The 16,148-nt window shown below is 49.6% G+C and overlaps 1 protein-coding gene across 3 annotated transcripts in view; it reads left to right on the top strand.

Moving 5' to 3' along the window:
- The window catches only part of rnf144aa (ring finger protein 144aa), a 36,186-nt gene extending 29,487 nt beyond the window's left edge, over positions 1 to 6,699 (top strand). For all 3 annotated transcript variants that reach the window (XM_083683770.1, XM_083683769.1, XM_083683771.1), the window contains exons 6-8: positions 569 to 716; positions 1,635 to 1,724; positions 4,405 to 6,699. In XM_083683770.1, the coding sequence (XP_083539896.1) occupies positions 569 to 716; positions 1,635 to 1,724; positions 4,405 to 4,536 (370 nt within the window). In that variant the 3' untranslated portion in view covers positions 4,537 to 6,699. The remainder of the gene's footprint in view (positions 1 to 568; positions 717 to 1,634; positions 1,725 to 4,404) is intronic.
- The last annotated feature ends 9,449 nt before the right edge of the window (positions 6,700 to 16,148 follow it).

The following is a 16,148-nucleotide window of genomic DNA, read 5'->3' on the forward strand; positions in this document are numbered from 1 at the left end:
CCTTAATTCACTCTCCCCCGATGCGATCGATAGAGAGAGAATTGGCCTGGAAATGAATGGGCTTGTTCCCTGTCGGAGGGAGAGGCCCAGGGAGGACAGTGTTACCATCTCCACTCTGGCCTTGAGCAGTCAGCTCAGACAATGAGAAGAAATGGTGGATCAAATACACCGACTTTCACACGAGCGGAATACAAACGACCAAAAGATGGCTAAAATACACCGAGACCCAATCGTTGTGGGTTTCTCATTTCAGCTTCATTGATTTAGTGTTTTTTTTTTTTTTGGGGCGGGGGGGGGGGGGGGAATGCATGGGTTCATTACAAGCTCAGGTGTATTGTAGTAAAGTCTATTGAAGCTCACTGACTTGAAACGACACTCTGGGTTTAGAAGAGCATCTCTGCATCCAGACTACACGATTCATCATCATCCTCCTCATCATCTTCATCTTTATCTTCATCATCATCATCGTTGTTTTCTGTTTTAATCCCTGTCCCGCTGGCCGGGGTTGCGTCTGGCTGTCATACGATGCCACTGACGACTGTTCCTTCTCTTCCTCGCCCTTCCTCAGCTCCTTCTCCAAGTGTGATGAAGACGACGCCCCCATCAAGCGCTGTCCCAAGTGTAAGGTCTACATCGAGAGGGACGAAGGCTGCGCCCAGATGATGTGCAAGAACTGCAAACACGCCTTCTGCTGGTACTGCCTGGAGTCCCTGGACGTGAGTAGAGACACATGTCCCTCACCGCTCGCCGTACACGGCTGCCTGAAACACACGCCGTAGTCACGCTCACGTAGGAGGCGCAAGCAAGCGTGAGCACACACACACACGCACACTCACGCACACACACACATGCACGCATACATACACACACATACACGCACACATGAAAATGCACATATGAAAGTGCACGCATGAACACACACACATGCATAAAAACACACACACTCACACACACACGCATTAAAATGCACGCTTGAACACACGCACACACACACACACAAAGCATTGAACGAACACACACACACACACACACACACACACACAAACACACACACACATGAACACACACACACCACACTTTTGCCAAGGCTTGCCCCCTGATGTCTGCAGTCCTGTTCTGTTCCCTCCGAACGCAGAAGCGTGTTGTTCAGCAGTCCTCCTCCTCCTCCCCCCCCCCTCCTCCCCCTCCTCCTCCTCCTCCTCCTCCCCCTCCGTCCCTGGATGATAAGCCTGACTAGCGTCCCCCAAGCTGCTGTATTTGCATAGAGAAGGCAGATCCTAACCGTCAGTGCTGGGCAGCCTTGGGATGTGTACCGACTGTGTGGTTGTTATCTGGGAGGAACAGACGACCTGTGGTGTGCTGGGGCCCGAGACAGTCCTGCTTCTACCCACGGTGCTGTGATCTCCAAACAGCAGACAATGAGAATGAGAAATGGGTGTGTTTTATCTGCGCTTGTCTGAGGCTCACCGCCGTAGTCTTGGCTAATCCTAATTGCACACCACAGGCAGGTGGACCGTACCGCTCATTTAAAAGCAATTTTCTCCCAAGCAGCTCCCCTACCTTCCACACAGGTGACTAATGGCAGATCATTATCTGATTATCTGTGTCTGTGTGTGTGTGTGTGTGTGTGACAGGATGACTTTCTGCTTATCCACTATGACAAAGGACCCTGTCGGAACAAACTGGGCCACTCCAGGGCGTCTGTCATCTGGCACAGAACACAGGTAAGCACCAACTCACCTCTTTGTGTTTCTCTCTCTCTTTTACACACACACTCACACACACACACGCACACACACACACACACGCACACACACACACACACACACAGGTTTCCCTTTTGTCTGCACTGCTGCAGCATGTGGCTCTGCACATGCACACACGCACACACACACACACACACATACACGTGTCCACCGTGAACACTCATTGTGTTGGTGGTGGTGATGGTGGTCCTGTATTGTGCAGGACATGTGCAGCTCACGTGTGCTTTGATACCATTCCTCATTCCGTTCCCTGCATCACAACGAGCCCGTCCTCCGATTTCTACCTCCACCAGCCTCCCGTGGTGCAGCCACCGCCATTCCTGCGTTGGAAGTAAACAAGTATTATTGACTGTCTTTGTACGCATTAGTTTCTGTATGAGCGCCGTGTGGGTAGCAATAGCATTGATGTCATCTGGATTCAGGGGAGGCTGGTGGAGGCAGAAAACGGAGGACGGGCCCATTGTAACGGTCCATGTCCCCTTTGAGACCAAGGTTTCTTTTTCAAGGGTGCCCTGATTACAAAACATGGCCATGGTGGTCTCTGCTGATTGGCTGCTCCCCTCTGTTGGTTCTGCAGCAGACGTGTTTCCATTCATGTTTCTAGTGGTTGCGTGGAGAGCGTCTATTCATAGACGAGTACATTCCCTTGTTAGACAGACTGCTGTGAACGCTCACATACACCCTGACATCTGTTGCCCCAGTGGGGCAGGCTGAGTCATCTGAGTCCTGGTTACGGCTTGTGCTAGCTAGCCTTAGTTAGCCTTGGCCTTAGCCTTAGCCATAGCTTTAGTCTTAGCCATATCCATAGCCTTAGCCTTAGCCTTAGCCTTAGCCTTAGCCTTAGCCTTAGCTTTAGCCTTAGCCTTAGCATTAGTTGGCCTTAGCCTTAGTTAGCCTTAGCTACAGATATTGAGCCACACTGCACCACTTCCCCAAGACCTTAAAAAGCCCTCCTGACTCCTCATGAATACATAACAGGCCACATCAGTGTGTGTGTGTGTGTGTGTGTGTGTGTGTGTGTGTGTGTGTGTGTGTGTGTGTGCGGTCATGCGTGTCTGCGTGTGCGTGCGTATGGTTTGTGAGAGCTGTCAAGGCAAATCCTACTTTTAGGAAAGCTCGGCCTCTCTCTCTCTCTCTCACTCTCCCTCTCTCCTCTGTCCTCTCTCTGTATCTGACGAGCTGAGGTGAGCCGTGGGGTTTGAGATGAGGTGTGTTATCCACCAGAGAGGTATAGAAAGAGGAAGAAATGGAGGTCACCTGTCTATACATAGCCTCATGTTCTCACACGTGGTTTCATCTTCCGTCTGTAAATGACAGTAATCTACAGTAAATGAGCCTTAACTCACCAACTGCCAAATAATTCCGGAACACTCCCCATCTAGAGTGTTCCAAGTGTTTACCTAGCAACAGCACTTTGATTGGCTACAAAATGAAGCTTTATCTTCTGGAATGTTGACATTTTGGGCAACTTTATTCACCCTCGGCAGTAAATGAGTTAAAGGTAGACTCTGGGATATGACGTCCATGGGAACAGAGCAGGGCGACGATACCGTACCAGAGACAACGTCAAAACGGGACGAGGCGATCAAGGAACGAGAGGAGACGGTTGTCTACCGCCGTCCACCATCTTGACTAACTCCAAATATCGTTAGTAGATATTAGATGCTATAATATAGACTGTCGCTTTGTCAGGGGTTTAGTAACATGACCAAGCATGTTCATACAGTATACAACAATTTATATCATCAATGAAATATAGAATTATATAAAAAATAATAATGCAGTGAACGTTACACAGTGTCCAATAGTTCCTTGACATCAGATGCCGACTGGCCGTCGCCATGGCAGCTACCTCATCTCATTTTTAGAGGAATTCTTCCTGCTTCTTCTTGCACTCAGAGACCTGCCCTTCAGTGCTCCTGACATGACTCCTCTACCCAACCATGGCAGGAAGGGCATTACGTTATCCAGAGGCACTGTTGCGTGTAACTGCGTGTTTTGTGAATGCCATTTCGGGGCTGTGGAGAATTTGTGTTGGTGTATGGCGCCCCCGTGTGGAGAGAGTGGAGAGCTACACAACCAGGAGTAAACACAGAGGGCCAAGGTTTAAAACCTGATCCCATCCACTAGCCGGCTCTCTCCCTCTCTTTGTCTCTGTCTCGCTCCCTTTCTCTCCCTCTCTCTCTCTCTCTCTCCCTCTCTCCCTCTCTCTCTCCCTCTCTCTCTCCCTCTCTCTCTCTCTCTCTCTCTCTCTCTCTCTCTCTCTCTCTCTCTCTCTCTCTCTCTCCCTCCCTCTCTCTCTTCCTCTCCTTCTCTCTCTCTCCTCTCCTCTCTCTCTCTCCTTCTCTCTCCTCTCTCTCTCTCTCCTTCTCTCTCTCTCTGTCTCTCTCCCTCCTTCTCTCTCTATCAAGCCTGGGTAGAGGTTGTGTGTGATGCAGCAGGTCATACATATTGTTTACATGTTTGTCTTACTCATGTATATAGAGAAGGAACAGTTTGAGAGCTAACTCACCTGACACACGCTCCTTGTTTTGGTCACTAAATAACAGTTTTGCCTCAAGCAGACCGCCTTTCCTTGTCTCGTGTGTTGCCTCCTACGGCCATGATCCAGGGGTCTCACCTGTCCTTCTCTCCCCAGGTGGTGGGCATCTTCGCTGGGTTCGGCCTGCTCCTCCTGGTGGCCTCCCCCTTCCTCCTCCTGGCCACGCCCTTCGTCCTGTGCTGCAAGTGCAAGTGCAGCAAAGGGGACGACGACCCCCTCCCCACCTAACCGCCCCCACCCCCACCCTCCCCCTCACACACCCCCGGAGGAGACGGGCGAAGAAGAGTCGCCCCCCCATGGGCCATTTTTCCTTTCTGTCCTTTTTCTTCCTCCTCCCTCGCTCCCTCCAGCTTCGAGCGCTTCATTTACGGGGGGGCGCCTGCGCTGCCCCCCCCCCTCCTCCTCTCCCCAACCCCAGCTGCATTAGGATCCATCTCGCTCCACAGTCCTGGGAAGAAGAGTTGAGTGACCCCATCCCCCTCTATGTCCATGCCCTGGCCCGGCGGAGAGGTCAGGGGTGAGGGGTGAGAGGTCGCGGAGGTCTGTTGCGTAGCAACAGGGAGGCCTGCCAGCTGGTTACGGTACGGTGGGCCATGGCGGGGTACGGTGCACAGTGGAGGCGCTCGTGTCGCCAGAAGAGGAAGAGGTATCGGGGTACGTGTGGATCTTCGTGTCCTCCGGTGTGGACATTTTCAACGATTTGAAAAGGACCTTTTTTCGCTTTTTAAGACTCTCTTGAGTTCCTGTTTTGTTGAGTTGGCATACGCAAAGCTCCCCCCCCCCCCCCCACCCCCCCCCCCCCCCCCCCCCACCACCACCGCCAACCTCTCTGTGTAGCTCTAACAGCAGTAGCATGAGGAGTTACAGGACACGCGTGTGGACTCTGTCTGCACACTTGAAGAAGCCGGGCAGTGGCGGGAGAGTCCTCTAGAGTCTCACTCACATGTACAGCAGCGTTCTATTGGTGATGATGTCAATGTTTTCTAGCCTTTCGCTTCGATCGAGGTCGCGGCCGAAGGTGTTCCATCTAGGAGGTGAATCTGGCGCTAATGTGTTCATACTGTATACCGTTTGAGTGTTTCACAGACTTTTCTCTGTCTCTCTCTGTCTCTCTCTCTTTGTTTTAAATTGAGCTGGAATGCCACGTGCTCCTGTCCACACAGGAGTTGTTGGGGAACCGTCTGTATTCGGTTCGGACTTCCGGTCGCTGAACGGTTGACTTGAATTGATGTCATGTCGTTAAATTCAAGTCCATAAACCCCCCCCCCCCCCCAGTTTATAAATGCCTCGCCAAATACAAACAAATGGCCTTGAGTTGAAACTAGCCCCCCACCCCCACCAAAAAAAGCCATGTCCTTAGTATTCTGATTATTCAGTAAATTCGGGCCATTGTCACATTCCGTCCTAGTGAAAGCACGCTGGACTAAACAATATTGTCCAATGCATTACAATCAGTCATTAAAAACAGTTATGATTTCATGCCCCCCCCCCCCCACACACACACACACACACCCACCCCCCTGGTTCAAAGATGTCTTCAACCATATCCTATTGATGTCAGTCATAAACTATATCCAAATTACTGTATTGTAATGAACTTATATCCCTATACAAATGTTTTGTGTGAAACCAGTTGCAGACTTGCATATGTTAGACGCATGGGTGTAAATGTGTTTGTTTGGGAGCGAGGTGTCCGACAACAACCAGCTAACTGAGAATCCTTGCGGGGGATGTCAACAAAAAAAAAGAATAGAATTTAGAATTCTTTAGAGTATCTAAAACTTTTCAGAGTTCCAATGAGTTTAGAATTCCCGAGCGACTGTTCTGTTTTGGACCCCATCGTTAAAGCTGCTCAAAAAAAAGAAAAAACATCACTGTATCTATGCAAGTTTGTCCGTGTCTGATATCTCTCTGTGTTGGCTGATTGTGAGGTCACATCCAGTGGTATGTTATTATATACGTGTGTCGTCAGATGCCCTTGTGCCATGACATCATCAGCTGGTATGTCGCACATTACACACAACACGGTTCCGTTACCGTGGCCGGCAGCGGAGTGACATCAGACATATCTTGAGTTGATTGTGATCTATCAGGGAACCATTTTCCTGTTGCCGTCTTTTCGTACGATGCGTTGTCCCGTCAAGGTTTGTGCGGAGAAGAGAGAGGCGTGTGCCTGCCGTGTTTGTAGATTCGTTAGAAACGGGTGGAAACCTTAGAGGATGTCCTGTCGTCACCGCTCTGTCCGGTGTTTTCCGCACTCTTCACTTTTCACCGATCCCTGATTTAATTTCAACATCGACTCATCGGTCTCCATGTAGCATTCAGAGCAGGGGAGGCTGGTGGAGGTAGAAGTCGGAGGACGGGCTCGTTGTAACGCACATAACGGAATGAGGGACGGTGTGTTTGATACCATTCGTTATTCCGTTCCGTGCATTACAAGGAGCCCGTCCTCCTCTACCTCCACCAGCCTCCCCTGGGTCAGAGGTGGACTATGGCTGGATAATCAGGGTGAGGCTGTAGCCATGATCCTCTACCTCATGGTCGCCTCTGCTCTACTTTAAACACACGTGACGATATTAGCCTTAAACGTTCGGTACCTCACCTGTAGCCTCGCTATCTATTATTACTGACCCTTCTCTTATGCACCGGTAACTGCTAAATGGGATCCTTGGGACGGCCCGACTCTGATGTCACCCCGTCGGAGTTGAGATTTAAAACAGTTCAAGGTAAAGGTTAAATCAGCCCTACGCGTTTGATCATCGGCTGGCCCACCGTTCAGGGTAAACGACGTCCAAATAAAAGCAAAAACATGGCGGCGTAGTCAAAGTAACGAAGGAGCCGGTTTATCAACACAAGAACCCTTGAGAAGGTGTGGCTGTCCCAAGGATCCCACTTAGCATCTACCCCTTATGCATGTGGGTTACCAGAGCTTGTATATTCAGCCCTTTTCAGTTGTGCTTTATCTGTATACGAGGTCTCCTCAGAATGTCTCCATGTCCCTACCAGACCTGTCTTTGTATGACAATCATGCCAAGCCTGTCCCCTGGGCCGTGGGTGGTTGGAATGGTGTGCCGTTCATGTACGCGTACCGGAGAAGAGATGTTACGATGTCCTTACGGAAGGGGGACGTTTATGAAAGCTTTCTTTGTGAATACTCAATGCTGTAGTTTTTTTGATTGGTTTTCTCTCCATGTCAAGGATATGTTCAATCAACACCAGATATGGAGCGACCAAACACAGGATGCGGGGGAGGGTTTGAGTGTGTACAGCTATGGCGTCCGGGTTTTGGTCGCTCTGTGTCTTTTGTTAGGATAATGTTCAATGAAATGTACAGTTTCCATACAGTAGAGTTCTCCGCAATGATGTCAACTGTCACTCACGCAGGTCTGTCGTGCTCATTGAAGGGTTTAGGGGTTTAGGGGTTTGAGTAATGAGAAGGTTATCACTCAAGGTCATCAAGGGGTCGTCTTGTCCGAAAACGTCTGGCCTTTCTGAGACTTAAGAAAGCGGTGACATTTGACCTTTCGTCTTGTCATGTTTGGAGGGGTGCAGAGGGTTCAAGTATGTTGAAATGAAGAAACAATGTTGATGTTTATCCATGTGGTCACACCTGTGTTTTTCTATCAAGCTTCAAGGGCTTGTACAGTATGTTGTACACAGGGTCTCTTATCATCCAGGATCATTCAATAGTGGTCACGCTTTACACAGCAAAAGGGCCAAAAAAAACACTTCACCCCCTAGGAGGTGAGACCACCCACGCACAGTTACTTTCTAAGGCTTGAAACTTACTTTTTTTTTTGCTCTTTTTTCCCCACACTTGAACATTAAACTGACGTACAGTAGATATACAGTTGGTTTACGAATGAATACTCTGTTTTATAACCAGTTTATGTTTGGAGAATAGGTTGCATGTTCTACTCTCGGCTGTAGCTGTGTGTTCCAGAGGACTGCGTCCGACTCGTACTTTACGAAAGAAAGAGAGAAGAACCGCGATGGTTTTCGATATGCGCAAAAAGATAACGTCCGATAAAGGCCATTTCAGTCTGACGGTTTCGCTAACGATGTTCTCTCTCTTTATCCTGCGTTTTTCTGTTGGCCTTGTTTCACACTTGGATATACAGTAGGATTGCCTTTATGCGTTTCTTTTCTCTGTCGGTTTTATACAGTTATGAAAATAAATAAGTAATTCGTTGTATTTGTATTTTCTGTGTGAGGGAAGGATTCTTTCTGTTCTGAAGATGTATTAAAACCGTGTAAACTGGCATGCGTGGACAACCTTGGTTACTTCAACACAATCTCAGTTCCCTGTCTTTATCTGCTGTTCCTCCAACACTGTGACCTAAGATAATAAATGTTGTTTTTTGTGACTCCATTCTCACTCGCGTTCGGCAGCCCTCGACATCAACAACACTAACAAATTGGCATTTTACAATTGGCACTAGTCCAACCTAGTTCGGTTCCCTGAGCACGAAGATAATTCAGTTAATGCAGCTCTCCTATACAAGTCCTCCCTCTAGTGTTGGAAGATGGTATGTTCGTATTTCAGTCACACAAATAGCATTTTCTCATTCCCGTCAGTTCTCTGGTCAGGTGCAGACTGATTGTGTGAGAATGTGAACAAAATCCATCCATTTGTGGGGCTTATTTGTAGAGAGACGTTCCCACTTAAACCTTGACTCTTCTCGATAATCAGTGATTTGATTATAATCACTTGAATTAGTATTGGATTTCCCAGGTCTTCACACCCTGTTCTCTTGACACATCTCCCCTCCCCAGTCCCCCTTCCTCCCTTCTGTCGACTTCACTATGAATGTATTCTCAGAATCACCAATGAGTTCTTTGAATCAGAATGCAGAGAGTCAACTTTGGTTTCCTGGTACTCTAATAGATAATGGATTTACCATACTCAGTGGTTTCTTGGTATCGGCCTATTATCACGGTACTGCTTTGAGATTAAATACATACGGACGTCACAGAAAGCTATTGAAAAACCATCTGGTAACAACCTTAATTTGTCCTTACCTACCGAGAGAGCCAGGGTGGCTTTGTTAGACCAGCACCTGTGTGTCAGCCCTTTGTTCAGCCCATCTAAAGAGCCCATCTCTCCCTCTCTGTCTCTCTCTCTCTCTCTCTCTCTCTCTGCATCTCTCCCCCCCCTCTCTCTCTCTTCCTCTCACCTCCCTCCTTCCATCTCTCTCCCCCTCCCTCTCTTTCTCTCACCTCCCTCCTTCCATCTCTCTCTCTCCCTCCCTCCCTCCCTTCCTCCCTCCCACCTCCCTCCTTCTATCTCTCTCTCTCTCTCTCTCTCTCCCCCTTCCTCTCTTCCTCTCACCTCCCTCCTTCCCTCCCTCCCTCCCTCCTTCCCCCTCTCTGCCTGTGTTTCCTGCCAGATGTGGGTCTGGGAGCGTCAAGCAGACAACCCTGCAAATGGAAGTGCAAACGGCAACAACCCAGTGATGTATCATCTCCCCTCTCCACCAATCACAACGCACCCACCACAGGAAGCTACCATCTGTAGGCGCCATGGCGACCGGGGTTGCGGGGCGACGGGCGGGGCAGGGGCTGAGGCTGATGGGTTATCTGGAGCAAATGAAGCGGAGAGAAGAGAAAGACGAGAGGAGAAGAGACGAGGAGGGGGAGGAGGAGGAGGAGGGGGAGGGGGAGGGGAGAGCGGGTGCCAAGCCCACACACTTGCCCAGTACTGAACACTGGGTTCCTGACATCACGTGTACTGGCTGCAGCTGGGTCGTTAGCCCACAGGTTTGGGCTGGTTCTGCTCACTCTGAGCCCTCTGGCCCTGAATGTCCAGGACAGGACCCGTCAGGCCCATATGGGTGTTACTGTTGTATGGCATGTTGTGGCAGAAATCGGAGGACGGGCTCGTTGTGTCATGATGCCATTCCTCATTCCATTCCATGCATTACCATGAGCACGTTCTCCGATTTCTACCTCCGCCTGCCTCCTGTCTCGCTGGGCTGGGCCTGGGCTGGGCTGGGGCTGGGGCTGGGCTGGGGCCTGGGCCTGGGGCTGGGCTGGGCAGGGCTGGTGATGGTATGCTCTTGGAATTCGTCCTCTGGCCAAATGGATGATATCCTGATGGATGTGCCGTTAAATGTACAGTCAAAGCGATTGGATACTGTAAAACAGGCCCCAGGTGCTGCCCAGCCGGGTTTGGACCGGGCCCACTCCCCTGTGAGAAACAGCCTGAGACAACACAGCTTTGGTACTGAGATATCGCTATGGTATCGCTATGGTATCGCTATGGTATCGCTATGGTATCGTAGCACAAAACTGTTCTCTCCCTTTTAAGTCATGCTATGTTGAAACCTCAACTCAGTACTTAGTGAAGTAAAAACATATTGTAGTTACTGTGCACATCAGGTACTTAATATCATTGAATATGCCTCAGATATATAACATCTGTGTCGAACTCCAAGGTGAATGCTTGATCAGTTTGCCAGGAAAAGGGCGGGGGGGGGGGGGGGGGGGGGTGGTGTACATCAGTTGGCCAGTAGAGGGAACTAGAGTGCCATCAAATACAACACCCAAAACATGTCTGATATCCCCGCTTCCATCATCACCACTGTCTACTGACACACACACACACACACACACACACACACACAAATCAGATCAAAGTTTATTTGTCACGTACATTGAATACAGCCGTAGACGATGCAATTAAATGCTTGGGGCAAGCTAGCTCCTCAACAACGCAGCAAACAGCAAATCAGACAATCAACAATGCAACACAATAACAATAAAACACGGAGGTTGAAACAATGGAACACAAGGTGGCAAAGTGAATGGCAGCAACGTTGACAGCAGCGATAGTCGTAGTACAGGAGTGCTAATGAGCAATGAGCAATGTCAATAAACAGGAGGGTAGACCTGAGGTCAGCACACACACACACACACACACACACACACACACACACACACCCCTAACCCCACAGGACTACATTACATTAGCAGAGCAGCTCAACACATGCCATACAACAGCATTCCACCATGTGACCTCAGCCTGACCACTAGTTGTGCTCCACGTCAGTGACCTCCTCCGAGCGTAGATGCAGATGTGGCTCCTCCACAGACTCAGCTGGCAGACACAGTGGGGTTTGTTGCCGGGCCAGTTCGTTGCCGGGCCGGTGGAGGCCTGCTAATGTCGGCTGTGTCACCGTGACAGGGCTTGTTTGTTTCCCGTGCTGGGATGAATGGAGCACACACAGGTTGCCACAGGGGAGAGGGTGTGTGTGTGTGTGTGTGTGTGTGTGTGTGTGTGTGTGTCTGTCTCCACAGGGGCCAGGGGTTAATAACGGGGGGCTGATCTGACTCCAGCTGAGACCGGAGCTCTTTGTGCGTCGCGTCAGATGACATGTCGGGTCGGGGGTCCGCTGTGATCACTTTTTCTCCCAGCATGCTACAGTGCAGGTCTTTGTCCCCTCCGCCCGTGACACGTATTAGCCCCCTGTGAGTCAGGACGGCCTCCATCCCTCTCTCACAGCCGTGGGCGGAAGACAAGGTTTGCTGACCTCACACACAACAATGGCTGTATTTACTTGCGGCCTTCGGAAAGGTCCTGGGGGGGGACGTTTTGTGCGTGTGTGACACATTTCAACAGTGATGAAGTGACATGGACTGAACGGCAGGATGGATTGATGGCGCACCGCCATGACAGACACATTCTACCAGAAGACTCCTCCCAGATCGTGCTGGAGAAAGATAACCAGATGGATAACAGTATATTTGATTATCTGAATATCAGGGGAGGCTGGTGGAGGGGGAAATCGGAGGACGGGCTCGTTGTAATGCATGGAACGGAATGATATCATTCCTCAGTCCGTTCCATGCATTACAACGAGCCCGTCCTTCGATCTCCCCCTCCACCAGAGCACCCAGGTGACCTCACCTGTCCTACCTGAACATCTGTCAACAGTAACTGCAACAATAAATCTATCACCAGCTCCATCATTGGGTTATACGGTGTGTGGTAGGTTGAATTCCCTACAGCGCGCGCCGACACCCTGTGGATATTCAGATACCAGTCCAAAATTGGAATTCTTTACTTTTTTATGACCACATCTGTTATCTCTCTGGTTATTTGAACATCTGTCAACAGGTAGTTTAAACGCTGTCAAAGAGAGAAAAAAAAAAGGAATGTCCACAACTCTGGTATGTTCCCACGGTGATTCTGATTGAAACAGACAACGCTTCGACCCGACGTTGGATCATTGTCAGGTCATACAGTCACTCGGTGTTGAATGTCATACGGTACAGCGCAGTAAAGGTACCTGCTCTGACCTAAACACAAACGGTTATGTAATACCTACCAATACGGTTGACACATGGGATTATCTCCTTTCCTTTCTATGGGTGCGTTCCAACCCCAATACACACACCCCCCCCCCCCACACACACACACACACACACACACACACACACACACACACACACACACACACACACACCACAACACACACACATCAAACGAGCACACACACCACAACACACACCCGCACAAGCACGCACACACACCACAACACACACCCGCACAAGCACGCACACACACCACAACACACACACACACACACACACACACACACACACACACACACACACACACACGTACACTACGCCTCCACCTCTCCCTCTGAGCAGGCCTGGGGTCATTCACCTGAGCCTCCTCAGCTGGTGTGTGTGACAACCTGGCTGCCTGCCTGGCTGCATAGCTGGTTCTCCGCTGCGGGGGGAGAGAAGCGTCTTACCTGACACGCCCTCAGACCACAGCAACTTCCAGGGATCTGTTTGTGTGAAAGTGTGGATGCGCGAACATGTTTGAGATGGATATCGCCAAGTCAGATGAAAAACACCGCCACATCGCCAAGTCAGATGAAAAACACCGCCACATCGCCGAGACCAACGCTGTCTCTCACCTGTCGTACTTACGGCACTTCCAAAGAAGATCAGAATCAGAATCAGAATTATTTTATTTGCCCAAGTATATTTGCACAAACAGGAAATTGACTTGGTGAGGTTGGTGCATGGACATAAAAAACAAATAGCAAATAATGACAAGAAATTTACAAAATAGCAATAACAAATGTACCAATTTACAAAAAAGAGCAGCAGAACAATACATCTTGTAGGCTGAGTGAGACTAAGTGGCATTATAATATGCTAATGAGGTAAGAGTACACCAGAATGAATGTCCTCTGTGATCAACATTGACAAAATAAAAACACCATGAGATCAGGGAATTTGTGTTGAGTAACTAGGATTATTATTTATTTATTTATTTCTCTTCTTTTTTTCCCCCAACAGATGTGTGTTATTCTTTACATTCTGAAAGAGCAGATAGCTGCGGGTGACGGAGAGAAGCTGATTTAGTTCATTAAATTATCTTTTCGCCAGATTTCAAAACATGCAACAGTATTTATGTGATGTCAGTCAGTGATCTGCCAACCGCTTTGATGTGTTTCTGATTGGTCTGATCGACTGTATCAGGGATCAGGATCACTTCTGAACCAGTTAGCTCTCCTGGTTGTTCAGTCTGCTAACGCTTGCAGCTACGCACCTGTTCCCTGTTCCCCCTAGCCTGCTCTCTCTCTCTCTCTCCCCCTCTCCCTCTCTCTCTCCCCCCCCTCTCTATCTCTCTCCCCCCCTCTCTCTCTCTCTCTCCCCCTCTCCCTCTCTCTCTCCCCCCCCCCCTCTCTATCTCTCTCCCCCCCTCTCTCTCTCTCTCTCTCCCCCTCTCTCTCTCTCTCTCTCTCCCACTCTCCCTCTCTCTCTCCCCCTCTGTCTCTCTCTCTCTTCCCCTCTCTCCCTCTCTCTTTCTCTCTCTCTCTCCCTCTCTCTCTCCCCCTCTCTCTCTCTCTCTCCTCCCCCCCCCACTCTCTCCCTCTCTCCTTCCCTCCCTCCCTCTCTCCCTCAATCTCTTTCTCTCTGTGTGTTGCTTGTAGATTCTAACTTGGCATTTCTCATTACCAACTCGCACGAACTTGACAGGAAATAGTTTTGACAGTGAAGGTTTCCGTGGAGATCCTCCTGTCAGAGTGACAGATATCCAGCAGCTGGCTGAACGGTGGCGATGAGGGGTAGCGTCACACAGGTGTCTCCGAGCGCTTCGGGCGGACGCCAGTAGGATCTGGAGCGTGAGTAACAATGCTGACGGTCAGGTTTGACGAACGTCGCTAAACCGTCCCTGAAACAAGTGTTCCATCCAAACCGTCGGAGGAAACTGACGAGGAGGAGTTTGAGAGGTCGCAGTCACATTGGCAGGGTAATTGGCTGACGTGCGATTGAATTATGTGTTCTATTCTAACAGATGGGGTCTGTGTGGGGTCTTGATTCGAAAACAAAACGCTTCCAAACTGTTTCGTTCAAAGATATTGTTGTCCTTTCCCCCCACAGTAGAGGTGGTGGTTTATCCACAGCACTTCCATGTTCTCAGAACTGCTCTTCCACCCAGTTCTGGCGTCTGCTAGATGTCAGCCTCCTTAGCTCTGGCTTTGATAATGCTCGACTGTGCAGTCTCTCTCTCTCTCCTCTCTCTCTCTCTCTCTCTCTCTCATGCCCTCTGTCACCAGTAAACTTTTTGAAAAGCGAGTTTAACAGGGCGTGAAAGGGGCCTCACAGATGGCTACCTCCTAGGTGGTAATTACCAACCACTTCCTTCCCAAAACAAGCCAAGGTGTCGTCGTCAGGTCAGACGCCCCCCAGCCGCCGCTGACACAATCCGCTAGCTAGTCAAACTCACGAGGATGGGGCCTTCTGGAGAGCAGACAGCTAGCGAGCGGGCTAGCGAGCGGCGGGTGTAACAGGTCACGCGCGACCATAAGAGGATGATTTCCAGCTTCGCTGCACTTCGCCGTGTCGGGAAAGAAGCAGAAGTCTATATTAAGGGGCCGTGTGAAATCAGTTGGAAAATATTATGCGTTTAATAAACCACCCCTAGGCCTTGTCTGAGGCGTCTCACCTGGTTTACTGGGGTTTTTGAAGAGTATTCTAATTGATTTTTAAGAGGTCGGTTTGTTTCCTGCGTTGTTATGTACAGTGAACAGGCAATAAGATGCAATTAGTGTGAGTGTTGAGTCTTGACGAGGCGTCTGTAACAGGAGCGTTTACTCGGCCTCAGACGAGCGCAGCCTGTTTTTGAAGAGCTTAACCGTTTATTTCAGAGCAGATCTATTAAAATCGAAGGTGACAGCTAATTTGAATCCTCTTTATTTGGGCGAAATTTTATACACAACAAGGTGAAAGCAGCTCCAGCTCGTACAAGCCTGCATGCAAAAATATGCAAATGGACGCCCGTATTAGGAATCTTTGTCTGCTTGTCATTCTCACATGGGGAACATCAAAGCCATATGACCTGGTTTTGCACCTGCTGTTTAATTAAATTTACAAGACAGACACAGCCTCCACTCCTGGTGATGAACAAATCTGGGTTTATTACCCGAGCCCTGTAATTTACAAGGCATTTGACTGCTGGGTGGTAGTGGTGGCTGCCAGAGAGCTCCTCTGAAAAGACACACAAGCTCAACAAACACTCCTTCTCCTGCTCCTCTTCCAGAAGACGCAGCCCGGGATGCCAAGACAGAACCTGCAGTACCAGGGGAGGCTGGTGGAGGCAGAAATCGGAGGACGGGCTCATTGTAATGTACGGGATGAATGAAGCACGTGTCGCCCGTCCTTGATTTCTGCCTCCACCAGCCTCCACTGTACAGAGTCAAAGCAGGAGTGTCCTCATCCCAGCCTATGAGATGTCTCCTATTGTACGTTACTTTGTGGTCTGCAACTTATTCCGATGTAGTGTGTGTAATGTGTGTAATGTGTAATGTGTT

This window comes from Argentina silus (assembly GCF_951799395.1).
Source record: "Argentina silus genome assembly, chromosome: 13".
Taxonomy (NCBI): domain Eukaryota; kingdom Metazoa; phylum Chordata; class Actinopteri; order Argentiniformes; family Argentinidae; genus Argentina; species Argentina silus.